At 45.3% G+C, this 27997-nt stretch overlaps 1 protein-coding gene and 1 long non-coding RNA gene across 2 annotated transcripts in view; both read left to right on the top strand.

Moving 5' to 3' along the window:
• The window catches only part of TRPM1 (transient receptor potential cation channel subfamily M member 1), a gene marked incomplete at both ends in the record, with an annotated part of 140172 nt that overhangs the window by 47198 nt on the left and 64977 nt on the right, over nucleotides 1-27997 (top strand). Inside the window, 2 exons of the mRNA XM_079698794.1 lie at nucleotides 22904-22983; nucleotides 26233-26428. Of these exons, the coding sequence (XP_079554920.1) occupies nucleotides 22904-22983; nucleotides 26233-26428 (276 nt within the window). The remainder of the gene's footprint in view (nucleotides 1-22903; nucleotides 22984-26232; nucleotides 26429-27997) is intronic.
• Nucleotides 12146-17620, top strand: LOC307050928. The gene is made up of 3 exons (XR_013810814.1): nucleotides 12146-12276; nucleotides 16822-16878; nucleotides 17389-17620. It is a non-coding gene; the product is annotated as an uncharacterized lncRNA (long non-coding RNA).

The raw sequence follows: 27997 nt of genomic DNA, 5'->3' as shown, positions 1-27997 counted from the left end.
TGGCATAGAGTTGCTTATAGTAATCTCTCATGATCTTTTGTATTTCTGCAGTGTCAGTTGTTACTTCTCCTTTTTCATTTCTAATTCTACTGATTTGAGTCTTCTCCCTTCTTTTCTTGATGAGTCTGGCTAATGATTTGTCAATTTTGTTTATCTTCTCAAAGAACCAGCTTTTAGTTTGGTTGATCTTTGCTATCGTTTCCTTCATTTCTTTTTCATTTATTTCTGATCTGATCTTTATGATTTCTTTCCTTCTGCTAACTTTGGGGTTTTTTTGTTCTTCTTTCTCTAATTGCTTTAGGTGCAGGGTCAGGTTGTTTACTCGAAATGTTTCCTGTTTCTTAAGGTGGGATTGTATTGCTATAAACTTCCCCCTTAGAACTGCTTTTGCTGCGTCCCATAGGTTTTGGGTCGTCGTGTCTCCATTGTCATTTGTTTCTAAGTATTTCTTAATTTCCTCTTTGATTTCTTCAGTGATCACTTCATTATTGAGTAGTGTATTGTTTAGCCTCCATGTGTTTGTATTTTTTACAGATCTTTTCCTGTAATTGATGTCTAGTCTCATAGCATTGTGGTCGGAAAAGATACTTGATACAATTTCAATTTTCTTAAATTTACCAAGGCTTGATTTGTGACCCAAGATATGATCTATCCTGGAGAATGTTCCATGAGCACTTGAGAAAAATGTGTATTCTGTTGTTTTTGGGTGGAATGTCCTATAAATATCAATTAAGTCCATCTTGTTTAATGTATCATTTAAAGCTTGTGTTTCCTTATTTATTTTCATTTTGGATGATCTGTCCATTGGTGAAAGTGGGGTGTTAAAGTCCCCTACTATGATTGTGTTACTGTCGATTTCCCCTTTTATGGCTGTTAGTATTTGCCTTATGTATTGAGGTGCTCCTATGTTGGGTGCATAAATATTTACAATTGTTATGTCTTCTTCTTGGATCGATCCCTTTATCATTATGTAGTGTCCTTCTTTGTCTCTTCTAATAGTCTTTATTTTAAAGTCTATTTTGTCTGATATAAGAATTGCTACTCCAGCTTTCTTTTGATTTCCATTTGCATGGAATATCTTTTTCCATCCCCTTACTTTCAATCTGTATGTGTCTCTAGGTCTGAAGTGGGTCTCTTGTAGACAGCATATATATGGGTCTTGTTTTTGTATCCATTCAGCCACTCTGCGTCTTTTGGTGGGAGCATTTAGTCCATTTACATTTAAGGTAATTATTGATATGTATGTTCCTATTCCCATTTCCTTAATGGCTTTGGGTTCGTTATTGTAGGTATAGTCCTTCTGTTGTGTTTCTTGCCTAGAGAAGTTCCTTTAGCATTTGTTGTAAAGCTGGTTTGGTGGTGCTGAACTCTCTCAGCTTTTGCTTGTCTGTAAACGTTTTAATTTCTCCATCAAATCTGAATGAGATCCTTGCTGGGTAGAGTAATCTTGGTTGCAGGTTTCTCTCCTTCATCACTTTAATTATGTCCTGCCACTCCCTTCTGGCTTGTAGAGTTTCTGCTGAGAGATCAGCTGTTAACCTGATGGGGATTCCCTTGTGTGTTATTTGTTGTTTTTCCCTTGCTGCTTTTAATATGATTTCTTTGTGTTTAATTTTTGACAGTTTGATTAATATGTGTCTTGGCGTATTTCTTCTTGGATTTATTCTGTATGGGACTCTCTGTGCCTCCTGGACTTGATTAACTATTTCCTTTCCCATATTAGGGAAGTTTTCAACTATAATCTCTTCAAATATTTTCTCAGTCCCTTTCTTTTTCTCTTCTTCTTCTGGAACCCCTATAATTCGAATGTTGGTGCGTTTAATGTTGTCCCAGAGGTCTCTGAGGCTGTCCTCTGTTCTTTTCATTCTTTTTTCTTTATTTTTCTCTGCATCAGTTATTTCCACTATTTTATCTTCCACCTCACTTATCCGTTCTTCTGCCTCAGTTATTCTGCTATTGATCCCATCTAGAGTATTTTTCATTTCATTTATTGTGTTTTTAATCGATGCTTGATTCATCTTTAGTTCTTCTAGGTCCTTGTTAACTGTTTCTTGCATATTGTCTATTCTATTTCCAAGATTTTGGATCTGGGAAATAGAATCTTGAATCAGCTTTACTATCATTATTCTGAATTCTTTTTCAGGTAGACTGCCTATTACCTCTTCATTTGTTAGGTCTGGTAGGTTTTTATCTTGCTCCTTCACCTGCTGTGTGTTTTTCTGCTTTCTCATTTTGCTTATGTTACTGTGTTTGGGGTCTCCTTTTTGCAGGCTGCAGATTCGTAGTTCCCGTTGTTTTTGGTGTCTGTCCCCCGTGGCTAAGGTTGTTTCAGTAGGTTGTGTAAGCTTCCTGGTGGGGGGAACTAATGCCTGTGTTCTGGTGGTTGAAGCTCGATCTTGTCTTTCTGGTGGACAGGTCCACGTCTGGTGGTGTGTTTTGGGGTGCCTGTGGCCTTATTATGTTTTTAGGTATCCTCTCTGCTAATGGGTGGGGTTGTGTTCCTGCCTTGCTAGTTGCTTGGCATAGGGTGACCAGCACTGTAGCTTGCTGGTCGTTGACTGAAGCTGGATGCTGGTGTTGAGATGGAGATTCCTGGGAGATTTTCGCTGCTTGATATTATGTGGAGCTGGGAGGTCTCTTGTGGACCCGTGTCCTGAAGTTGGCTCTCCCACTTCAGAGGCACAGCACTAACTCCTGGCTGCAGCACCAAGAGCCTTTCATCCACCCGGCTCAGAATAACAGTGAGAAAAAGTAGAAAGAAATAATTAGTAGAAGAAAGAAAGAGAGATTGAAAGAAAGGAAGAAGGGAAGTAAGGAAGGAAGGAAGGAAGAAAGAAAGAAAGGAGGGAGGGAGGAAGGATGGAAAGAAAGGAAAGAAAGGAGGGAGGGAGGGAGGAATGAAAGCAAAAGGAAGAGTGAATGGAAGAAGAGAGGGAGGGAGGGAGGAAGGAAAGAAAGAAAGAAAGACAGGAGGGAGGGAGGGAGGGAGGAAGGAAAGAAAAAGAAAGTGGAACGAAGAAGGGTGGGAGGGAGGGAGGGATGGAGGAAAGAAAAAGAAAGAAGGAAAGGAGGAGCGGAGGGAGGGAGGGAGGAAGGGAAGGGAGGAAAAAAAGAAAGAGCAGGTAAAGTAAAATAGAATAAAGTATGAAATATAGTAGCGTTATTAAAATTAAAAAGTAATTATTGAAAAAAAACACGGACCGAAAGAACCCTGGGACATATGGTGGAAGCAAAGCTATACAGAGAGAATCTTACACAGAAGATTACACATACACATTCACAAAAAGAGAGCAGGGGGAAAAATAAAAAATCTTGCTCTCCAAGTCCACCTCCTCGATTTGGGATAATTCGTTGTAAAAAGAGGAAAAGGGCGAAAAGTCTGAAATCTTGCTAAGTCCACCTCCTTAATTTGAGATAATTCGTTGTAAAAAGAGGAAAAAAAAAAAGGGGGGAAAGTCTTAAATCTTGTCCTCAAGGACCACTTCCTCAATTTGGGATGATTCGCTGTCCATTCATGCACTCCACAGACGCAGGGCACATCAAATGGACCGTGGAGCTTTAATCCGCTGCCTCGGAGGCTGCACAGAGAGATTTCCCTGTCTCTGCTCTCACAGCTCCCGGGTCTCAGCCTTGGACCTGGCCCGCCTCTGCGCGTAGGTCGCCGGAGGGCGTCCGTTCTTCGCTCAGACAGGACGGGTTTAAAGGAGCCGCTGATTCGGGGGCTCTGGCTCACTCAGGCAGAGGGGAGGGAGGGGAATGCCCTCTCCTCGCGCACCAGGCAACAAAAGGGAAAAAAGTCTCTTGCCTCTCCGGTAGCTCCAGACCCTTTCCCCGGACTCCCTCCGGGCTAGCACTAACCCCTTCAGGGTCTCTTCCTGCCGCCAGCCCCAGACCTCTCCCTGCGCTCCGACTGAAAGCCGATACCCGAGCCTCAGCTCCCAGCCCCGCCCGCCCTGGCGGCCGAGCAGACAAGTCTCTCGGGCTGGTGTGTGCCTGAGGGCACCGATCCTCTGTGCCAAAATCTCTCTGCTTTGCCCTCCACACCCCTGTTGCTGTGCTCTCCTCCGCTACTCCGAAGCTTTCCCCCTCCGCCACCTGCAGTCTCCGCCCGCGAAGGGGCTTGTAGTGTGTAGAAACCTTCCCTCCTTCACGGCTCCCTCCCACTGGTGCAGGTCCCGTCCATATCCTATTGTCTCTGTTTATTCTTTTTTTCTTTTGACCTACCCAGGTATGTGGGGAGTTTCTTGCCTTTTGGGGGGTCTGAGGTCTTCTGTCAGCGTTCAGTAGGTGTTCTGTTGGAGTTGTTCCACGTGTAGATGAATTTCTGATGTATCTGTGGGGAGGAAGGTGATCTCCGCGTCTTACTCTTCCGCCATCTTCCTCCTATTTTTAGTTTTTTAAGGACCCTCCATACTGTTCTCCATAGTGGCTGTATCAATTTACATTCCCACCAGCAGTGCAAGAGGGTTCCCTTTTCTCCACACCCTCTCCTGCATTTATTGTTTATAGATTTTTTTATGATGGCCATTCTGACCGGTGTGAGATGATATCTCATTGTAGTTTTGATTTTCTGCCGTTTTTTAAATTTTTACTTTCATTTGTGGTCAAGTACACATAACGTAAAATTTAGCATTGTAACCGTTTTCAGGGTACAGTTCGTTGGCATTAGGTACATCCACATTGCTGTGCAACCACCACTACCATCCATTTCCAGAGCTTTTTCATCTTCCCAAACTGAAACTCTGCCCCCATTAAACACTAACTTCCCATTTCCCCTCCCCCAGCCCCTGGCAGCCACCTTTCTACTTTCTGTCTCTCTGAATTAGACAACTCTAGGGACCCCATATAAGTGAAATTAGACAGTATTTGTCCTTTTGTGACTGGCTTATTTCACTTCACATAAAGTCCTCAAGGTTCATGTGTAGTGTAGCTGGTGTCAGAATTTCCTTCCTTTTTTAAGGCTAAATAATATTCCCTTGTATGGATAGACCACACTTTCATCCATTGATAGATACTTGGGTGGCATCCTCCCTTTAGCTATTGTGAATCATGCTGCTATGAACATGGCTGTACAAATATCTCTTCAAGACCCTGCTTTCAATTCTTTTGGGTATATACTCAGGGGTGGAATTACTGGGTCATATGATAATTCTATATTTACTTTAATTCTGTATTTAATTTTTGAGGAACCATCATACTGTTTCCCACAGCAAATGCACCATTTAAAAATCCTACCAATAGTGCACAAGTGTTCCAATTTCTCCATGTCCTCACCAACACTTGTTATTTTCTGTTTTTTTTTTTTCTTTTGATAGTAGCCATCCAAATGCTGTAAACTGGTATCTCACTGTGGTCTTCAGGTGCATTTCTCTAATGATTAGTAATGTTGAGCATCTTTTCATGTACCTGTTGGCCATTTGTATATCTTCTTTGGAAAATGTTTATTCAAGTCCTTTGCCCTATTTATTTATTTAGTTAGTTAGTTAGTCAGTTAGTTATATTTTGGCTGCGTTGGGTCTTCATTGCTGTGCTCAGGCTTTCTCTAGTTGCGGCGAGCGGGGGTTACTCTCCATTGCAGTGTACAGGCTTCCCATTGAGGTGGCTTCTCTTGTTGCGGAGCATGGGCTCTAGATATGCGGGCTTCAGTAGTTGTGGCTCACAGGCTCTAGAGTGCAGGCTCAGTAGTTGTGGTGCACAGGCTTAGTTTCTCTGTGGCATGTGGGATCTTCCCAGACCAGGGCTCGAACCCATGTCCCCTGCATTGGCAGGTAGATTCTTAACCACTGCGCCACCAGGGAAGTCCCTTTTGCCATTTTTTAAATCAGGTTGTTTATTTTTGTTGTTGTTGAGTCGTAGGAGTTCTTTATATATTCTGAATATTAATCCCTTATCAGATATATGATTTGTAAATATTTCCTCTTTAACTGCATCTTTAACAACCTCCCCCATAATACACTTTAAGGAACGCTGGCCCAGACTCTGTGGACACCTTTCCAGAAGCAAGTCTCTGGGCCAGGTTCTACGTAGGGGCAGGGGAAGGTACCATCAGGAGGGCTGGCTCCACTCAGCACCTGCTAACCCATTCCAGGAGAGCGGTAGACCCTGGCCTGAATACACACTACCTAGATACAGGTCTCTGGCTCTGGAAGAAGAAGGCTGTAAGGGTGGCGCAGGTTCTGGTGCCCAGAAATTGGTGGCTTCCCCCATTCACAGAACAAGGCATGTCCCAGGGCACGACCTCATTCAAAAGTGTGATCCCAAAAAGCAGGGGTTGTCCCTGAGTCCATCCTATGATGGGGAAGGAAGACCACCCACAGCTGTAAAGCACAGCTTGGGTTGAGGAGTGTCTGCCTGGCTTAGCTTTGTGCAACCCTGTAAATGGGGAGCAGAGACATCTGACCCCCAGGCAGGGGTGTGACCTGCAGGAGCTCTCTGCTCAGATTCCAGACCTGGGGCTAAAAGCTGACCTTGGCCTCCTTCTTTTCTCCCACTTCCTCCCCCTGCCAACCCATGATCTTAGCTGAGTTCCAATAATTCACCCCTTTTTCCCAGCTAAGTGGAAAGTCCTCAGGTGGAGCAAGCGTGTTCTTCATGTGTCAGAACTCATTCATGATTGGCATAGCTGTGTGCAGGGTGGGTGGGTTAGAAACCCCAATACATGGCCCATTTTCATTTCCTCTCCTCCGCCAACTGTCCAACATAAGCAGATGTCATAAGTAGATGTCATACGCATAAGCAGATGTGAGTTGGTCCCACGAGGCCTTCATTCCAGGATATCAAAATATCAGTCTGGGTCTGGGGTCTGTCCCGGCATCTGTGGAACCTGGAGGTCCTTCCTGTCAATGGTGAAAAACGAGGAGCAGCTATCAAAGTGTCTGTAGCCTAAGCCCAGAGACTGTCAGTGTGTCTGGTCCAGCTGCACGGCTCTAAGGCGGCCCTCCTTTTCTTTTGTTTCGGTTTGGATTTTTCTCCCAATTGACGAGTTCCACTCGCTCAGGGCTAACTAGCAACCATCCTGCATTCTACTCAAAGGGCAGCATACCCTAGACTAGGGGGCTTGTAAGCAACAGAAAGTTATTCCTCACAGTTCTGGAGGCTGGAAGTCCGATATCAAGGCACCAGCAGATTTGGTGCCTGGTGAGGACCTGCTTCCTGGTTCATAGACATTCTTCTTCTCCCAGGGTCCTCAGCCGGCAGAACAGACGAGGGAGTTCTCTGGGGTCTCTTTTATAAGGACACTAATCCCATTCATGGGAGCTCCACCCTCATGACCCAATTGCATCCCAAAGGCCCCACCTCCCTAAAATACTCTTAATTTTAATTAAGTAATATTAATTACTGTGAGAGTAATTAATACTCTCACAGTGGGGTTAGGATTTCAACACATGAATTTGAGGGGGACACAAGCATTCAGTGGATTGCGACTATCATTCTACAAGTGTAGAAAAAGAATATGATCTTTTTGTAGTTGTGAATTAAGATGTGTCCCAGTCAAGATGTGGCCGATGACTTTGATATTTGCAATTGCTGCTTAAAATATGTATAAATTCGAGATGATGGAGCAGCAACCAGAAGTTTGCTACTAGAAGGTTAAAATGCTGCAGAAACCCCAAGGGTGCGACCAGGAGCTGCCCCCCACCCCACCCCCAGCCGGCTGTGGTCGGGAGACCCTTGCCTCAGAGAGGCTGCACGTTGGTTGGCCAGGTACCCCAGCCACATTCTCGTTTTATTTTTAATATCAGTTATATTTTTCCTTAGAAAATTAAGAACACAATATAGACAATGAAGAACTTAAAGAAAAAAATTTCTGCATCCTCTATCACAAACACAACATTGACAAGCTAATGAACTTCCTTCCATTTTTCCTAGCCTTATTCAGTATTGCCTTCAAAAAGAGAAATGTCTTATTTTTTCAGGTTTTTTTCCTTTATAGGTTATTATAAGATATTGAGTACAGTTCCCTGTGCTATACAGTAGGTCCTTGTTGTTTACCTATTTATATGTAGTAGTGTGCATCTGCTAATACCAAACTCCTAATTTTAAAAAAAGAGGGAGGGACTTCCCTGGTGGTCCAGTGGTTAAGACTCCACACTTCCACTGCTGGGGGCACAGGTTCAATCCCTGGTCCAGGAACTAAGATCCCACATGCCGTGCAGCACAGCCAAACCAAATAAACGAAAAACAACAAAACCCCCAAAAGAATAAAAATTAAATTAAAGAGAGAGAGAGAGATGTTCATAGCAGCACTCTTTGCAATAGCCAAAGAATGGCAACAACCCAGAGGTCCATCAGTTGATAAATTCATGAAATGGAATATTACTGAGGCATGAAAAGGAACAAAGTACTGACATGTGCTACAACATGGATAAACCTTGAAAACATCATGCTCAGTGAAAGAAGCCAGACATAAAAGACCACATAGTACATGATTCCATTTATGTAAAATGTACAAAATAGGCAAATCCATAGAGGCAAAAAGCAGATTTGTGGTTGTCGGGAACTGCATGAGTGTGGGGTGGGAAATGGGGAGTGACCCTGCTCTGGATATGAGACTTTTTTTAGGGATGATGAAAATACCTTGGGATTAGGTAATGGTGGTGGTTACAAGATGTTGGGGACATAGTGAAAACCACTGACTGACACCTTAAAAGGTGAATTTTAGGGTATGTGGATTATATCTCAATTTTTTTTAAAAAAGAAAGTAAAAAGAAGAAGATTATTTCCTTTGGCCCAAAGATCCAGCTCTGTCTCTGGAACTCCAGGTTGGAGGACCGACCGTGTCATGGTGTCGTAGGGAGGGCCCCTGGGGGGGAGGGACGTGGCCCAGGGGAGGGGGTGGGCTGTGACGACCACCAACATTCCCTGCAGGCCAGCCCTGTCACCTCCTGGGGATGGTGATGATCAAGCACAGGAAGTTAGGTGTCAAAGCTCTTCCAAGCGCTAGCCCATCATTGGAGTTTGTTATAATCTTCATTTTACAGGCGTGAGAACTGAGGCCCTGCCAGGGGAGGGGCAGCTGCTCAAGGTGGGCCCTTCGCCTGGGGTTCTACATGTTCCCTTTGCAGTTTGGGGCAGTGATGGGGTGGGGGGTCTGTCTGACCCAAGAGTCTCCCTGAAGGGCCACAGTGGGGAGTCTCATCCAAACCACCCAGAAGCGACCTGTTGGACCCGGGGCCAGGGCCTCCTACAGTGGTGGGGCGAGAGGGTAGAGTGTGGGGCGGGAAGGAAGGATTGTGGGTTTTAATCCTCTGTGCACGTGAAGATGGGTGGTTTGTGCCAGCGCTCTGGAGAGTTCCCAGGCACATAGGTGCTGCCCCAGGTGGGGCCTGCAGGTGCCCCCAGCGGCCAGGCAAGGGCAGGGCGGGGTGTGTGGTGACCCACTGCCCCCTGCAACTCTGCAGGACATCAGCCAGAGTCCCCACGTCCCCAGGGCGGTCCAGAGCAGCCAGAAGTCCAGGTTTTCACAAAGGACTCTCCCTCTCGGTTAATAACACCAGCTAATTCTCCTCTTAATACAAGGTCAAACCAAGTCCACGGGTGGGCCAAGTGCAGCTGTGGGATGAGAGCGTGAGGCGTCTGCTCTAAATAGACACATGAAGCCAGCGGTTTCTTTCAGCTAAATTGGTCCACAAATCAGTCATTTCACTGTGGCATTTGCTGTTAATTTTGGCCCACGAAACAGGACTGCTGAGTAAACAGAGACTCGCCCAGCAGCAAACCAGCTCTTAGGTTCCCAAACCACTTCCTGAGGCCAAGGCCCGGCTGCCCTGTTGCCTCGGTCCCACCCTCCCCTCCCCACCTGCCCTGTCCCCCCGTCCCGGCCCTGCCTTCTCCGGGGTGTCCCCCTGCAGCCTGCCCTACCCTCCTGCACCCTCCCCAGAGGCTCCTCCCCATCTACGTGGACCTATTCCAGAACATCCCGGTGCCCCTCCTTCCCGGGGAACCTCTCCCAGGGGGTGAGGCTGGCTGTCTACACTTCCTCAGGCCTTTGCGCTAAAGCCACATAAAAATCCAGAGGATGATCGAGCATCCAGTGACCACCCCCCGGATTGTACAAGGGTTACCTTGGTCACGTTTGTAGCAGATACTTCCTTCTTTTTTTCCTTTCTTTAAACAAACAAACAGGGCTTCCCTGTTGGCGCAGTGGTTGAGAGTCCGCCTGCCGATGCAGGGGATACGGGTTCGTGCCCCGGTCTGGGAAGATCCCACATGCTGCGGAGCAGCTGGGCCCGTGAGCCATGGCCGCTGAGCCTGCGCGTCCGGAGCCTGTGCGCCGCAGCGGGAGAGGCCACAACAGTGAGAGGCCCGCGTACCGCAAAACAAACAAACAAACAAACAAGCTGTCAGGGCCTGTTCCCATGCCCATCAGGCCACTCCCCTCTGACTTCCCTCCCACACCTTCCAGCCCGTCGTGGGCACACGGTCCTTGGTAGACAGCACTCCGAGGCCCCCGAGACGCTGTGTCTGTCCTCCATCTCCCCGGCCTTGCATCCTCAGCCCCCTCCACTGCTCCTGGGGGCTCAGGGCCGCCGCCTTCCTCTCTTCTTCCTGCAGTCCCAGTGATGCTCACTGTCTAGCATTATCTAGATATCGCCTGTGTGCTGAGTCCCATTCGTGCCACCAGCTGCTACACGACACCTCTGCCCTCCCTGCGGGTCCAGTAGGCGCCTGGAGCCTACGGTGTCCACTGCTGGGACCTGGCTCTCCTCCTCAGGCTGGGCCTGCGTGGCCCCCTCCACAAATCACACCACCAGCCGCCCGCTCCGCCAGCCAGAAACCCATGGTCGTGCTTGGGCTCCTCCCCTCCCTCCATCCTCATGGGCAGCAGGTCCCTTCCCCGCCCGCCGGCCACACCGAGCATCTCCTGTCCGCCCACCCGCTCCCAGCCTAGTCCCGGCCTCCGACCTCTCTGGCCTGGGCCACACTCCGGTCTTCCCATGGGCGACCTGCCCCCCTTTGCCTATGTATAATCCAGTCTCACCAGTTCATGTCACTCCCTGCTCACCAGTCACTGTGGCCTAAAGGCCCTGCAGAATGAGCCCCACCTGCCTCCCCAGTCACCAGTTATTCCACATTCCCAGCCCAAGCCCCTCAGCCACCCACCCAGCTCTTCCCACTACACACTGTTCCCTCCCCCTAGAATTCTCTGCCAGTCTTTTCGTTCTCAGTTGAAATGTGGTACTTGTTTGGCAAAGACTTCCCAATCCAACAAGGCCCCGGCCCCATGTGCACACCCCGTACTCTTTCATACCCTCTTCTCTTGTTCCTTCCTGCTCTTCCCCAATCTGCAGTGCTCTGGCTTATTTGCTGCCTTGTTTGCTGGCCATGAGTTGTTACCTGACGGCAATGGAAGCCTGGCTCACCTCCACCCCGGCTGGTGGCCCTGCACGCAGCCTCACACTGGCCACACCATGGGCTCCCACAGAACACAGGGTGTACGAAGATATGGCAGCTTGGTCTGCACCTGCTCTTCCCTTACCAAGAGAAGCCCCCACTCAAATGCTCCTCTCGTGCTGAGTCCTCTCCTGCCACTCCACAGCCCAGCCCGCTCCTACTCAGATGAGGGGTGGCACAAGGCATCTGCCCTCCCCCCCCAAACCCTGTTCCCTCGCCTTTCTGCTCCTTGGTACCACCCCACCCCCTCTGCTCTCTAAACCTGTCCTCACTGTACTGTTTCCCACCTGTTGCTCCACCCAGCGCACCTCGCCCCGGCCCCAAGCGTCTTCCACCCACCTCTCCAAATCCTGCCCACCCTTTGAGACTTAACTCCCTGCACTTACCCACCCCCTGAACTCCCAGCCCCTGGTGGTCTCTGAACCACCAGTTGAAGCCTTGCTGACACACCGCCTCTGTTTCTGTTTGCATCTTACTACCCTGTGATAGAAATGCAGTCGTCCCCCCTTATCCGTGATTTTGTTTTTTGCAGTTTCAGTTACTTGCGGTCAACCCAGTCTGAAAATATTCAACGGAAAACTCTAGAAATAAACAATTAAGTCTTGAGTTGCCATGCTGTTCTGAGTAGCAGGATGAAATCTCACGCTGTCCTGATCCATCCCATCCAGCATCTCCAGCCATGGATGTGGTCTGATGCTGACATCCAGCCATGGGTACCGTCACGGCCGCATGATCCAGGGTCACCTGGAGCGGGCGATCCTCCTGGCTTGTGGTCAGAAGGTCCTTAGCAGCCTAATGCTATGTCGCAGTGTCTGTGTCATTCACCTCACTGCATCTCATCTCATAGGCGTTTTATCATCTCACATCATCATCAGAAGAAGGGTGAGTACACCACAGGAAGATATTTTGAGGGAGAGAAAGCACGTTCACATAACTTTCATTACAATATATTGTTATAGTTGTTCTATTTTATTTTTACATATCGTTGTTAATCTCTTACTGTGTCTAATTTAAAAATTAAGCTTTATCATAGGTATGTATGCATAGGAAAAAACATAGTATATACAGAATTCGGTACCATCTGGGTTTTGGGCATCCACGGGGGGTCTTGGAACGTATGAGGATTTCCATTTAAATGTAGTATCTCCCAAATATTGTACAAGTGTTATCCCGGCTGAAGCTCAGAAGTATGCAAGGCAGTGCCCCTTTCAGAGCAGGGAAAGTCTCAGCTCAGTGGAGCGGGCAGAGCCCCCGCGGTCCCTCACTCAGCCTCATGCACTGTCTCGGGTGGGATCCTAATCCCCAGGGCAGATGTTCCCGTTATCTTGCCCCCAAAGCATTTAAAACAACCATTTCTGATGGACAGGAATATTTCAGATGAGGGGGCGGGACCTAACCTGAGGGGGCGGGGAGGACCAGGCGGGTTTATGAATGAACCCCAGGAGGCTCTGTTTTCCTTTCAGCGAGTCCACGCCGTTTGTTAATACCTTAGCTGACTCAGCCCTGGGAGTGTGTCCTCAGCAGGGGAGGTAGGACTGTTTACCGAGGGGCCTCCACCCATTGCTCTCACCTGCATCGGCCTCTGAGGCTGCGCTCACCCCACGTGAACTGAGGCTCTCCCGGGTGATCTGGGTGACCTCCTGCCCTGTGTGCACCACCGGCCCCGCGGGGGCCCGGGGACAGGCCGCTGCCCGCAGCTCTGGCGATACTCCACCTGGGCTATTGAATCACTCCCTCAGTAACCATGCGATAGTGAGCACCTCCCCTCCGCTGGGCACTCATGCAGAGGACTGAGCAGGGCTGGGGCTTCTGTGGCTTTTGTGGGAGGGGAGAGGGCAAAGGAAGGAGGGAGGGGGTATAGAAACAGAACGCGGGGGCTGAGGGCTGGGGGGTCAGAGAGCCTCCCCAAAGGCAACTTTTGAGCAGAGTCTGGACACTGTGAGGCATGATTTCAGGAAAGAGTGAGTGGCTCTTGGACTGCTTGTTCATCCTCGGAAGATTCTAGAACATTTCTGGAGACTAAGCAGTAACTTGGAATTTTGAACTGAGGATATTTTTCTTAACTAAACTTTTTAAACAATTAAGAGTTAATACTAAAGCAAAGCCTTTCTTTCCTCGGGGAAAGTATGTTAGTCACATGCCAGCTTTTTCCTTAGGGAAAAAAAATGGATTTTCGGTGAAGCAGAGGCAAGTGGGTTGAGCCAGGAGCAGCGTGCACACCAGCTGCTGTCCCTGCCCAGGGCCACAAGCAGGGCCAGTGCTGGGCGCCCTCTGAAAAGCTCCCTCCCGAGCTGGGGGTCAGGATGCAAGGCCAATGCTCCTGGAGGGGCCACAGACGCCCCAGACCTGCACCAAGGAAGAATGGGGGCCCTCCGTGGTGATGGCGTTTAATCGCTGCCTGTGAGAGAACACACCTGAATAAATCAGAGTAGCGTTACTGCTGTCCAAGCTCCTCACCCACCTCAGCGTATGAAATCCTGCAGGGCAGATGATGGCGTTTCCCCCTTTTGATGATGGGGGGCCTGAGCCTAGTTATTCAAGGGGCTGGACACTGGCTTTCTGATTTCCCACACCGTGTTGTCAAGAGATTCCTGGGAAGGGCCCACTTGTTGGTTTCTTATGCAGGGGTGGGGTGGGGGGGACTCTAGGCCCAGCAGAGGGGGCGGGGCCTAGAGGGGCAGGGGTGAGGCCTAGAGAGGGATCAGAGGGTGGGACCCAGAGAGGGTGGGGCGGGGCCAAAGGGGGCCAAGGGGCGGGGTGAGAGACTCAAGGGCATTCCAAGGTCATGTCTCTACAACCTCTGCAACCATTCCCATCTTTCCTTGTCTTTCACAGCCTTGAGACTTTTGAAGAATATAGGTCAGTTATTATCCAGGATGCCCCTCAATTTGGGTTGTCTAAGGTTTCCTCCCGATTAGATTCAGGTTATGCATTTTTGGCATTTTTTGTTCTTTTCAGTGCATATCATCTGGAGGCTGGTGGTGAATATGGGTTTCATTGCTGGTGATGCTCACTTTGTGTTAGGTGGTGTTCACCAGATTTCTCCACTGTCAGGTTACTCATGTCTTCTTTGTAATGAATGACTATCTATGGGAGATACTTTGCGGCTGTATAAGTGTCCTGTTGCTCTTCAGACTTTTACCACCTACTTGTAGCTTTCGTCGAAGATTCTTGACTGTTGCCAAATGGAGATTTTTCTAGTTCCTTCGTTCTTTCTGCATTTATTAGATGACTAGTAAACGGAAGAAGCAGCTTTCCCATCTCCCTTATGTGTTTATTTACGTGTGAATTTATACTGGTGTGGAATCGTGGGTCCTCATTTCAGCCAAAGGGTTATCATTCTTTATTGTGATCATTTAGTTTCATGCTCAAGTCATCCCAGATAAAGCCAGTGAGAGCCCCTTCAAGGAGGCTTCTGTGTTCTTCGGACAAGTTCCCATGTCAAAAATAAACATTTCTTTACTTTCTGGCACAAGATGTTCCAAAGCTCATCTTGTACGTTCTCTGCCCCAGATCTGGATTCAGTCATTTGTCCAAGGAGCCCTGGCTTCTTTTAGGGGAGAATGCTATTTAGAAACAGATACTTGAGCACTAAGTATACTCAGTGCTATCAGAGTGTTTTTAGGCACCTTCAGTGGATAGAGCCAGAAAATAAATATACATACGTGTACATGTGTGGTAGGCCTATGACCCCAGTGATCCCAGCCTCCTGAGAGCTGTGCCTCCCAGCTAGGAATGCCCAGGGCACCCACATAGGCCTGTATCCTTGTAGGGAGCCCCACAGACATTTCCCCCACTGGGACTCATGTTGTGGTTGGACCAGCCTTTGTGGTTCTTTTCTTTTTTTTAATATAAATTTATTTATTTATTTTTGGCTGCATTGGGTCTTCGTTGCTGCGCATGTCTGTCTCTAGTTGCGGCGTGCAGAGGCCACTCTTCGTTGCGGTGCATGGGCTTCTCATTGCGGTGGCTTCTCTTGTTGTGGAGCTCAGGCTCTAGCCTCATGGGCTTCCGTAGTTGTGGCACGCAGGCTCAGTAGTTGTGGCTCACAGGCTCTAGAGCACAGGCTCAGTAGCTGTGGCGCACGGGCTTAGTTGCTATGCAGCATGTGGGATCTTCCCAGACCAGGGCTCAAACCCATGTCACCTGTATTGGCAGGCGGATTCTTAACCACTGAGCCACCCTGTAAGCCCGCCCTTGTGGTTCTTATTACGATTGCAAGATACACTTCAGCAAAAACCAAGAGAATTTTGAGGAACAAAATTTACTCCTCACAGGTCACACCCAAGGAAGGGCCACACAGCAAGGTCATGGGGAGAGAAGGTGGGCCGGAATCTGCCTTTATTAGGGTCCAAGGGCAGGGTGTTTAGAGTCTTTACTGGCTAATTTAAAGCCTGAGATCGGGAATCAGGGGGCAGGAAGGGAGAAGCGGGCTCATCCAGGGCTTTCAAGGGTAGGGGTGGCCCCACTCCTTATCTGGTTGTTTGGCTAGTAGCTGTGTCTTACAGTCTGTTCATTCGAGATGGGTGTCTTTCGAAATGAATGTGTCAGCCATCAGATGCTTAATTCCAGGCACTGACATTACAGTAACCCTCTCCCCCTGAGTGTGGGCTGGACCAAGTGACTCACTTCTAATGAATAGAGTACAGCAAAAGTGGAAATTCCTTGGCGGTTCAGGGGTTAGGACTCCACGCTTCCACTGCAGTGGGCAGGGGTTCAATCCCTGGTCAGAGAACTAAGATCCCGCATGCTGCGTAGTGCGGCCCAAAAAAAAAAAGATTTGGTGTTGAGGGGGAAAGGTTAAGGTGAAAGGCAAATCAATAAACACATTATCTTAAAAAAAAAAAAAAAAAGAAAAGAAATACGGCAAAAGTGATGAGGTATTGCTTCACGTGTTAGGTTATAAAGACACGTTGGCTTCCGTCTTGCATGTGTCTTGGGCTCCTCGCTCTGATGGGGCACCTGCCAGGCTGTGAACCGCCCTGGGAGAGGCTCACGTGGAAGGAACTGAGGGAGGAGATGGGCCAACAGCCCTCGAGAGCAGGTGGTTCTCACCAACAGCAACCACGCAAAGGGGCTTGGAGATGGATACACCCCAGCCGCCCTCCTCCAGATGAGACCACAGTTCCCGCCCATTCTTGATTGAATCCTTGTGAGAGACGAGAGTCAGGAGCACCCAGCTAAGCCCCATCCAATCCCCGGTCCGCTGTGACATAATCAATGTTTGTTGCTGGCGTTTTTTTTTTTTTTTTTTAACAGCTCTAAGCTTTTCATGATTGATGAACTTAAGCCAAATGAATAATTCTTTTTTCATTATTTAATTTTTTATTTTACATTGAGGTATAGTTGATTTACAATGTTGTGTTAGTTTCAAGTGTACAGCAACGTGATTCAGTTATACATATACATGTATCTATTCTTTTTCAGATTCTTTTACTATATAGGTTATGACAGAATATTGAGTAGAGTTCCCTGTGCTATACAGTAAGTAGGTCCTTGTTGTTTATCTATTTTATATAAATAAATGTTGTTTTAAGGCACTAAGTTTTGGGGCAGTTTGTTATGTTAAGCATAGGCAACTAATACAATCTGTTATATGTAGTTGGTGTGTGTGTGGGGGGCAGGGGGGAACCACATACACACCTACATCCATTCTTGTATCTATCTCTACTTATTAAAATCCCAGGTTCATATTGATAATTTCAATTTCAGTCCAATGCTACAGGGATTCATTCTAACCTTCCCCACTTCCCATATTTGTAATTCCCTTCTCCAACAGGGAGAAACCCAGCTCCCATTACCCACAAATATTGATTTATTTGTTTAGTCCTAGAAGACACAGAAAGTTGTTTTAGAAATGTCATCCTATGTCTCAGTGAGAAAGTAACCAACCGACTCTCTAAACAAATACAGTATTTGTTTAGATTCTTCTTGTCTTTCTCCAGAGACATATTGTGCAAATACTGTGAATTATGTTTTGTTTTTTTTTTCTAGAAAAGAGTTGTGTTCTCCCAGCTTCTCTGGGAAGTAAAGAGTGAAATGCAAAAGGGAAGCATGTTTTCTTCCTTCCAGCTGATGATCCACTTGGCTATTTTGCCTCAGACTGTTAGAACATTCCACATAAGAAGGACTGGGGCTGGGACTTCAGCTGAACTTTCTCCTCTGGACCAATGCTGCCACTTTCCCTCATCAGCAACTTAGTTTTCAAGCAGTCATTAAATTATTTGGAGGGAAAACTGGATGGTGTTGTTTTTTCAAGGCCTCGGGGGAAGACCTTGAACTACAATCATTCCTGTTATTCAAAAAGAAACCAAGTGATCAGCTGACTCTGAGTTCTCCCTAGAAAGCCTCCTCGGTCTGGGTGGGACTCGCAGCTCCTTCCAGCAGGTTAGAAACCCAGGTTGGACTGTCCCTGCATGGCTGGGACTGGGGTCAGGGCTCTCTATGGAGCCACAAAAGTGGCCTCGGGTCCTTGACATGCCCTCGTTGGGGAGGTCCTCTGTGACCCTGGGCTGTCACTGTCACTCTCTCAAGAGACAAGGGAGCCCCCCAGATCAGCATTGCTGCCAGGTGGGTGGGGTCAGCAACTAGACACCTCGGGCCACAGGTCAAAGGTTGCACCGTGATGCTCCCCCTCGCAGCTGCAGGAGAGAGCCTAGGATGGGGGGGTGCTGTCAGCCCACTGTGGTTTCTCCAAGATCTGACTCTGCCCGGCCACTCCACATGCCTGTCCACCCACCCCGCCACGAGCCTGGGACACACACGCATTGTGTGCACAGCACATAATACGCAGCACACGCGCCATGTGCATAACACATAAATACACACCACATACACACACCCATTACACGTGTACCCACGTCACACCACACACGAATGCATCACACAGGTATACACACATCACACATCAAGCCGGGCCTCAAGGAGATATAGGAAAGGATGCTGGCTCCCCAGTGAGGTGGGCAGGGATTTCCCCCTCCACTCCAGGAAGCCATCCCTGCTGCCTGCGCGTTTCAGCATGTGCTGTGTCCACCCCTCACCTGACATTTCTAGGCGGTGGACGGATCTTGCACTGAAGTGTTTCTCTGGGAAGTCCCCATAGCACTCAGCACCTTGCACAAGAGACATCTTCAACAAATGGATACAGATGACTTGGTGTTCAGCAAATGAAAAATGACACCACTTTATGATGAGAGTTGCAGGACTATGGAGAATTTCTTTCTTTAAAAAAAATTGTTTTATTTTACTTTTTCATTTCAGGCAAAAGTTTTCCATTTTGAAATAGGTAGTACATTTACATCATTCAAAATTTTAAAGGGAAAAACATAGATCCACAACTGAAAGCTGCACACAGATGTTTATGGCATCTTTATTCATAACTGCCAAAACTTAGAAGCAACCACGTTCAGAGGGTGGATGGGTAAATAAACTGTGGCACATCCAGACAATGGAATATTATTCAGCACTTTAAAAAAAAGTGTTATCACCCATAGAAGGCGTGGAGGAAGCTTAAATGCATTAAAACTAAGTGAAAGAAGCCAATCTGAAAAGGCTTCATACTGGATGAGTCCAACTACATGACATTCTGGAAAAGGTGAAACTACAGAGACAATAAAAAGCTCAGTGGTTGCCAGGGGTTAGGACGGAGGGAGGGAGGGATGAATAGGTGGAGCGCAGAGGATTTTTAGGGCAGTGAAAATACTTTGTATGATATTATAATGATGGCTACATGTCATTATAATTTGTCCAACCCATAGAATGTATGATGCCAAGAGTGAAGTAACGTATACTATGGACTTCGGGTGATGGTGATGTGTCAGTGTAGGTTTGACCTTGGTAATAAATGCACCACCCTGGTGGAGAATGTTGATAATGAGGGAGGGTCAGGGCGTATGTGGGAAATCTGTACCTCCCTCTCAATTTTGTTGTGAACCTAGAACTGCTCTAAAAAAAAAGTCTTTATTTAGTCTTTTTTTTTTAATTGGAGTATAGTTGATTTACAATGTTGTGTTAGTTTCAGGTGTACAACAAAGTGATTCTATATATAATACATATATATATTATATATTAATATATATATAGAATATATATATATATTCTATATATATTCTTTTTTTTTTTTTTTTTTGGCAGCACCATGCAGCTTGCAAGATCTTAGTTCTCTGACCGGGGATTGAACCCCAGCCCAGGCAGTGAAAGCGCCGAGTCCTAACCCCTGGACCACCAGGGAATTCCCATGTATTCTTTTTCAATTTCTTTTCCTTTATAGGTTATTAGAAGATATTGAGTATAGTTCCCTGTGCTATACAGTAGGTCCTTGTTGGTTATCTATTTTATATAGAGTAGTGTGTATATGTTAATCCCAAACTCCTAATTTACCCCTCCCCTCCTTCCCCTTTGGTAACCATAGGTTTGTTTTCTATGTCTGTGAGTCTGTTTCTGTTCTGTAAATAAGTTCATTTGTATAATTTTTTTAGATTCCACATATAAGCGATCTCATATGATATTTGTCTTTCTCTGTCTGGCTTACTTAACTTAGTATGATAAAAACATTAACTCTTTTAAAAAATTGAGAAAGGCAGGCTTCCCTGGTGGTGCAGTGGTTAAGAACCGCCTGCCAGTGCAGGGGACATGGGTTCGATCCCTGGTCGGCAGAGATCCCACATGCCGCGGAGCAACAAAGCCCGTGCGCCACAACTACCGAGCCTGCGCTCTACAGCCCACGAGCCACAACTACTGAGCCTGTGCTCCAACACCACAGAAGCCTGCGCGCCTAGAGCCCGTGCTCCACAGCAAGAGAAGCTACCACAAGAGAAGGCTGCGCACTGCAACGAAGACCCAACGCAGCCAAAAATAAATAAATAAATAAATCTTTAAAAAAAAAAGAAAAATTGAGAAAGGCACCCAGGCTATGGGCATCTCCTTCCCACCCACGTCCCCGAGGCCTCAAGATCTCCCCCTGGGGGAACCAGTGTCAGCTGCTCCTGGGGAATCCTTCCCAGTATGTGGTGCCTATTTTCCAGCAAGTGTACTTGCATATTTACATTTCTCCCCTCTAACAGAATGATGATACTCTAGAAATTAACCCATGACTTCCTTTTTCACTTACTATAGCTCAGTGATCTTTCCCTATTGATAGAGAACGTCTTATTCCTTTTTTTTTTTTTTTTTAGAGTTTCAGAAAATTGACAACTGTTCTATGATTCAGGTAACAATCCCCTACTGATAAACAGCAGGTGACTCCCAGCCTTTTGATATCATAAGCAGTGATGCAGTAAATAACCCTGGACATGTGTCATTTGTTCAGGCATATCTGTAGATTAAAATCCTAAAAATGGCACGTCAAAAGGTATAAGCTTCATAATTGTGACAAATTATTGCCAAATTACCCTCAATGGAGAATGTACCAATTTCCAGCCCCAGCAGTGGTGTTATATGAATACGTATTTCCTCACAACCTCCAATATTTTTTTTTCTTGGAAAATACTTTAATTCTCCCAAAGAGCCATTCAAAAAAAAAAAAAAAAAACATGAAGGAGCGATATACACTAAGATAGAAAAAACTTAGTAGCTACATAGGACATCAAAAACTGACCCATTCTAGAAGATGCTACATTAAATCCTTTTTAAAATGAGTAATATAGTACCTTTTAAATAAGTTCAGAGATAAAAGTTCCAATTTTAAAAAGAAGAGGACAGGGCTTCCCTGGTGGCGCAGTGGGTGAGAGTCCGCCTGCTGATGCAGGGGACGCGGGTTCGTGCCCCGGTCCAGGAAGATCCCACATGCCGCGGAGCGGCTGGGCCCGTGAGCCATGGCCGCTGAGCCTGCGCGTCCGGAGCCTGTGCTCCGCAATGGGAGAGGCCACAACAGTGAAAGCCCCGCGTACTGCAAAAAAAAAAAAAAAGAAGAGGGCAAATCAGATAGGCTAGTTAGAACTTACAGGGTGATTTCACCAATTAGACAAAAGAAAAAATTGTCCAGCTTTCCTGCAGTCATCAGAGGCCTGCTCAACAGGCGAACATGAACATCTTCTGCTCAGAGATACTCAGGATATTGGTCAAACTAATAGAAACAAAGCATTCACATATACTTAGTAAAGAAAATATTTATATCACTAAGGTCAAAGACTGGATATGCGTATGCTAATTGGCTTTCACCATGTATTTTCTTCACTAACAGCCACTTCTCATGGATATAGTTTGTAATCATATCAATAAATTATTTTATAAAACAACAAATCCCAATTGCATGTAATATTGTTCAACTCCTCTTAGCATGGTTCACTTAGGAAATGTCCAAGTATATGCGGTAGGTTTTGGGTTGTTGTGTTATCATAGTCATTTTTTTCTAGGCATTTTTTGATTTCTTCAGTGATCTTTTGGTTATTTAGTAGTGTATTGTTTAGCCTCCATGTGTTTGTATTTTTTACAGATTTTTTTTCCTGTAGCTGATATCTAGTCTCATAGTGTTGTTGTTGAAAAAGATACTTGATACAATTTCAATTTTCTTAAATTTACCAAGGCTTGATTGGTGACCCAAGATATGATCTATCCTGGAGAATGTTCCATGAGCACTTGAGAAGAAAGTGTATTCTGTTGGTTTTGGATGGAATGTCCTATAAATATCAATTAAGTCCATCTTGCTTAATGTGTCATTTAAGGCTTGTGTTTCCTTATTTATTTTCATTTTGGGTGAAGGTCCTTCTGCTGATATTATCAGTGTTGGGTGGGGATGAAGCGACAATCTGCCAAAATCTGAACCATCCTTGCCAGGTTTGGGGTTTCTGTAGAGAAGTTACCTCTACCAGGTGTGACTGCCATAGCACAGGAAAATAATGCAGTCATTCCTCCTAGTGTAGAATGTACTTCAAAAGAAGATGTTTAAGGGGTCAGTGGCGCCTCGCTGTCTCCCCAGAGGCAGCCCTTCAACAGTTGCAGCAGTCAGAGCACCACCCTGAGGTGGGGTACATCAAGCCTGCCTGCAGCTCTCGGATCCCACCTCCAATATTTTTAATTCTAGAAATAACATTCAGTGAATCTGAGCACCATTTAGAAAAATTACTTGTAAATTAATTAATTAATTAAAAATGACTATGGTGTGTGGGGAGCCTGAGAGTCTGGAGAAGATGGGGTCTTGAGAGCAAATCAAACACCTGCCCAGAGACCGGCCAACTTTGTCAGCTTCTCCGGTAACTCACGTCCACACCAGGCTCCGTGGGGCACTGGCTTACTCCAGGGGCATCATCGTTCTCCCTTTGCAGACTCTGACTAGCATACAAAACCCAGGTTGTAGCCCTATGGAAACCATGAATACATACTTCTGAGCCATTTCTCTTAAAAGAAACCAGAGCTAAGATCCTGAAAGACTTGTGTCTACCATTCTTGGACGTGTCTATTCAGATGTTTTGGACAGACTTCCTGTTACTATTCATTTTATAAAAGCAAAAGAATGAACTCTATGGATGGCTTGGGAATATCTTGGTCTAATTTCCACTTTTTTCTCTTCCAGGGACAGAAAGCTTGGATAGAAAAAACCTTTTGCAAACGAGAATGTATCTTTGTAATTCCCAGCACTAAAGATCCTAACAGGTAAATTGGAAGCCATAATTAAGACATTATTCAAACTTGCACTTCTCTGCCAATTGCCAGCAACTATTCTGGTGTTTGGGGGAGAGAGAGAAGAAGTCAAGGACAGCTAGAACTTATGCCCCACGTGAGTCATTAACTAAGGATTCACCTGCGCTATAAGTTCCTCTGTAAAGATGCAGACAGCCTCAGGGGAGAGGCGCTGTCCTCCACTCACTCATGTGAGTTTTCACAAGCAGATGGACCCACACTTTCCTCTTAGACTTAGTGAGATCAAGGAGCTGAGGGCTTTAGACAGATTTCCAGGGTATCTTCTGGCCTCTTTGTTAGAGTTACTAATGTTATAACACACTGGGAAGAGAAGGGCAAACTAAACCTGAAAGAAAGAAAAGGGAGGAAATAATAGAAAATAGAATGGGAGTTAATGAGATAGAAAATCTTAAAACGATAGAGAAAGATCAATGAAATCAAAAGCTTGTTCTTGGAAAAGAGCCACAAAATTGACAAACCTTTAGTTAGATTGATGAAGAAAGAGAGAAGACTTAAAATACTAGAATCAGAAACGAAGAGACATTACTACCAATCTTACAGAAATAGAAATGAGTATAAAGGAACACTATGACCTGTATACCAATGACAATAAATTAGATAACTTAGATGAAATGGACAAATTCCTAGAACGACACAAACTGCCAAAATGATTCAAGAGGAAATACATAATCTGAAGAAACCTATAAGAAGTGAAGAGGCAGGATTAGTCATCAAAAATTACCTACAAAGAAAAGGTTAGGTCCAGAGGGCTTCACGGCTGAATTTTACCAAATATTTAAAGAAGAATTGATACCAATTCTTCCCAAGCTCTTTCAAAAAATAGAAGATGAGAGAGCACTTCCCAACTCATTTTATGAGGCCAGTACTACCTTGATATTAAAACCAGACAAAGACAGCACAAGAAAGGGCAACTACAGATTAATATCTCTTGTGAATATGGATGCAGAAATCTTGAACAAATACTATCAAACCAAATCCAGCAACATATAAAATGAATTACACCTCATAACCAACTGGAATTTATCCCAGGAATGCAAGGTTGTTTTCACAGCAGAAAATCAATTAATGCAATACATCACATTCATAGAATAAAAAACAAAAATCACATGATCATCTCAACTGACACCAAGAAAGTGTTTGACAAAATCCAACACCTTTTTATGATTAAAAAAAAAAAAAACCAGAAAACTAGGACTAGAAGAGAACTTTCTCAACCTGATAAAGGGCTTCTGTGAAAAATCCATGGCTAACATCATACTTAGTGGTGAAAGATCGGATGCTTGCCCCTAACGTCAGAGACAAGACAAGGATGTTCACTCTTACCACTTCTATTAAAATTTTAGGGCTTCCCTTGTGGCACAGTGGTTGAGAATCTGCCTGCTAATGCAGGGGACACGGGTTCGAGCCATGGTCTTGGAGGATCCCACATGCCGCGGAGCAACTAGGCCCGTGAGCCACAACTACTGAGCTTGCGCGTCTGGAGCCTGTGCTCCGCAAAAAGAGAGGCCACGATAGTGAGAGGCCCGCGCACCGCGATGAAGAGTGGCCCCCGCTTGCCACAACTAGAGAAAGCCCTCACACAGAAACGAAGACCCAACACAGCAAAAATTAATTAATTAATTAATTAACTCCTACCCTCAACATCTAAAAAAAAAAAATTTTACTAGAGGTTCTAACCAAGGCAATTAGGTAAGAGAAAGAAATAAAAGGCATCCATATTGGAAAGGAAGAAGTAAAACTATCTCTATCGGCACATGACATAATCTTGTATATAGAAAATCCTAAGGAATCACTAAAAAGCTATTATAACTACTAAAGAAGTTCAGCAAGTTTGCAGCATACAAAATCAGTATACAAAAATCATATATATTTCTATAAGCTTGCAATGAACAATATGAAAATGAAACTAACAGAACAATTCCATACACAATAGTATCAAAAAGAATTAGACACTTAGGGATAAACTTAACAAAAGAATTGCAAAATTTATATCTGAGGAGCTTCTCTGGTGGTCCAGTGGTTAGGACTCACTGCCATGGGCCCAGGCTCAATCCCTGGTTGGGGAACTAAGATCCCACAAGCCACGTGGCATGACCAAAAATAAACAAAAAACAAAACTTCTATCTGAAAATTATAAAACATTGTTGAAAGAAATTAATGACAATCTAAATAATTGGGAAAACATTCCATGTTCATGAATTGGAAGACTTAACATAGTTAAGATGGCAATATTCCCAAAATGACCTACAGATTCAAAGCAATCTCTATCAGAATTCCAGCTGACTTCTTTCTAGAAATTGACAAACTGATTGATTTGGAACTGCAAGGGACACAGAATAGCCAAAATAATCTAATAAAAAAAGAACAAAGTAGGAGGACTCACTTTACCTGATTTCAAAACTTACTACAGACCTACGCTAATCAAAGTAGTATGGTACTGGAGTAAGGGTAGACATACAGACCAATGGAATAGAACTGAGAGTCCAGAAAGAAACCCATTCATCTATAACCAATTGATATTTCATCAAGGTTGCCTAAACCAATGGGGAAAGATTAGTCTCTTCATCAAATGGTGCTGAAACACCTGGACATCAAAGGAATGGATTTAAGTCCCTACCTCACACGGTATATAAAAATTAACTCAAAATCTATCAAATGTCAGATGTAAGAGCTAAAACTATAAAACTCTTAAACAAAAACATAGGAGTAAATCTTCATGACCTTGGATTTGGTAAATGATTCTTTGAAATGACACCAAAAGTATGAGCAGCAAAAGCAGCAAAACAAATATACTTTCAACGTTACTTGTGTAGAGAAATGTTTTACATTTCTCTAGCAACGGAATAATTCAATAATATTGAAAAATATTGCAGGTCAGCTCTGCATGGGGGAGCGTGATTGTCCTATGTCACAGAATATTCAGTGATTGATGGCCATAGTCATGTTGTCAAGACACCAAAAAGACTAAAAATATGTTCAATAGGGAAGGGCAACCATCCAATGTGTTTAGAATAGTCTGGTATTTATACTTTTCTGGTATGGAAATAGATATGCATTGATTATCTGGAAAAGGACATCATAAGGGGCATTTCTGTCTCCAGTAAAGCTGGATAAGGAAGGTGTTAGGCTGCTTCTGTTCAGGTTAACTCATCTTAAGGAGGAAAATGTTATAGAAAGACTGAGCTTTGCCTTTGTTTTCAGGTGTTGCTGTGGCCAGCTCACCAACCAGCATATCCCCCCTCTGCCGAGTGTAACAGCCAGCAAAAATGGAGAGGAGAACAAGCAGGTGGAGACTCAGCCCGAAAAATGGTCTGTTGGCAAACACACCCAGAGCTACCCAACAGATTCCTACGGGATTCTCGAATTCCAGGGTGGCGGATACTCCAATAAAGCCATGGTAAGAGGGGCCTTGGGAAGGGATGCCACTGAGCCGCAGCTTCCATCAGAGGCCCAGCTTCTCAGCCTCCCAGACTGCAGACACCTGGGTCTTCTTTCAGGGGTGTGGCTCTATCTTCTTAGAGTTTTCAAAGAAAGGAAATATATCCACACACTCGAGTTTTTAGCCATGAGATTTGGAAACTGGGCACTATGATAAAGAACACACAGTATCCTTTAAATCCATACCAAGATTGTGAATTCACACATCACAGTCCAGCCCCACTCTACAAAGATACCACACCATCTCCAGTGATGAGAGACGAATTATGTTATTTGTTTTTTAGGGTTGTTTGGGGCTTTGTTTTGTTTTTTCTCACAGTGGACATTTACCAGCCCCTTACATGGGTTAGGAGTTTCTGGAAATATTCCCCTCTGAAGTCCACACACAGCCTCTCTGGGCTTGCATTCAGCTGGCCCAAGAAGACGGAGGCCCTTCACATTTGCATGTAAACAGGGAATGCCCTCTGCCTTTCTGATGAGCCCTGCCAAGAAGGGAGGCGTCAGAACTGTGATCCCTTTCAGCTCATTCTGATTAATGCTCTCACGTGCCCAGTGAGACCATTTTTGCAATTTCATTCTATTTCACCGGCCCAACATCATTGTTCAAATAAAATTCAGTTGTGTTCCAAAGACCACAACGTAAGGTCTTCCGGAAGGGCACTCTGCCTACTGGCCTGGACACAAAGAGGCTGTTTACAGGGGCCAAGGCATCTGCTCATTAACCTCTTTTTCACCTTGAGGGGAAGGTCCAGCCCTGAGGTTGGCCGTTGATCCCCATTCCCAGCACCCACTCCCTCCTCATCGTCCTGGCCAACCTCTGGAGCCACATTCTAGCTGAGCCAGCTATGGAATTTTTTGAAAAATTTTTTTTTGGAGTATAGTTGATTTACAATGTTGTGTTAGTTTCTGCTGTACAGAAAAGTGAATCAGTTATACATAGACATATATCCACTCTTTTTTAGATTCTTTTCCCATACAGTCATTACAGAGTGTTGAGTAGAGTTCCCTGTGCTATACAGTAGGCCCTTATTATCAATAGTTATCTATTTTTTATATAGTAGTGTGTGTGTGTAAATCCCAATCTTCCAATTTATCCCTCCCCCACCTTTCCCCCCTGGTAGTCATAAGTTTGTTTTCTACACCTGTGACTCTATTTCTGTAAATAAGTTCATTTGTACCATTTTTTTTTAGATTCCACATATAAGTGATGTCATATGATATTTGTCTTTCTGTGTCTGACTTAGTTCACGTAGTATGACAATCTCTAGGTCCATCCATGTTGCTGCAAATGGCATTTTTTCGTTCTTTTTTTATGGCTGAGTAATATTCCATGTATGTATATGTGTGTGTGTGTGTGTACCACATCTTCTTTATCCATTCATCTGTTCACAGCAGACAGGTTGTTTCCATGTCTTGGCTACTGTAAATAGTGCTGCAATGAACTTTGGGGGGCATGTATCTTTCCAGCTTTGGAATTGATGCCTTCAAGATTAGGGTTGCCATTGGATAAGGTGAACGATATTTATTC

This window comes from Hyperoodon ampullatus (genome assembly GCF_949752795.1).
Source record: "Hyperoodon ampullatus genome assembly, chromosome: 3".
NCBI classification, from domain to species: Eukaryota; Metazoa; Chordata; class Mammalia; order Artiodactyla; family Ziphiidae; genus Hyperoodon; species Hyperoodon ampullatus.
The sequence above is the reverse complement of the archived record's forward strand: the minus strand, read 5'-3'. Positions and strand labels throughout refer to the sequence as shown.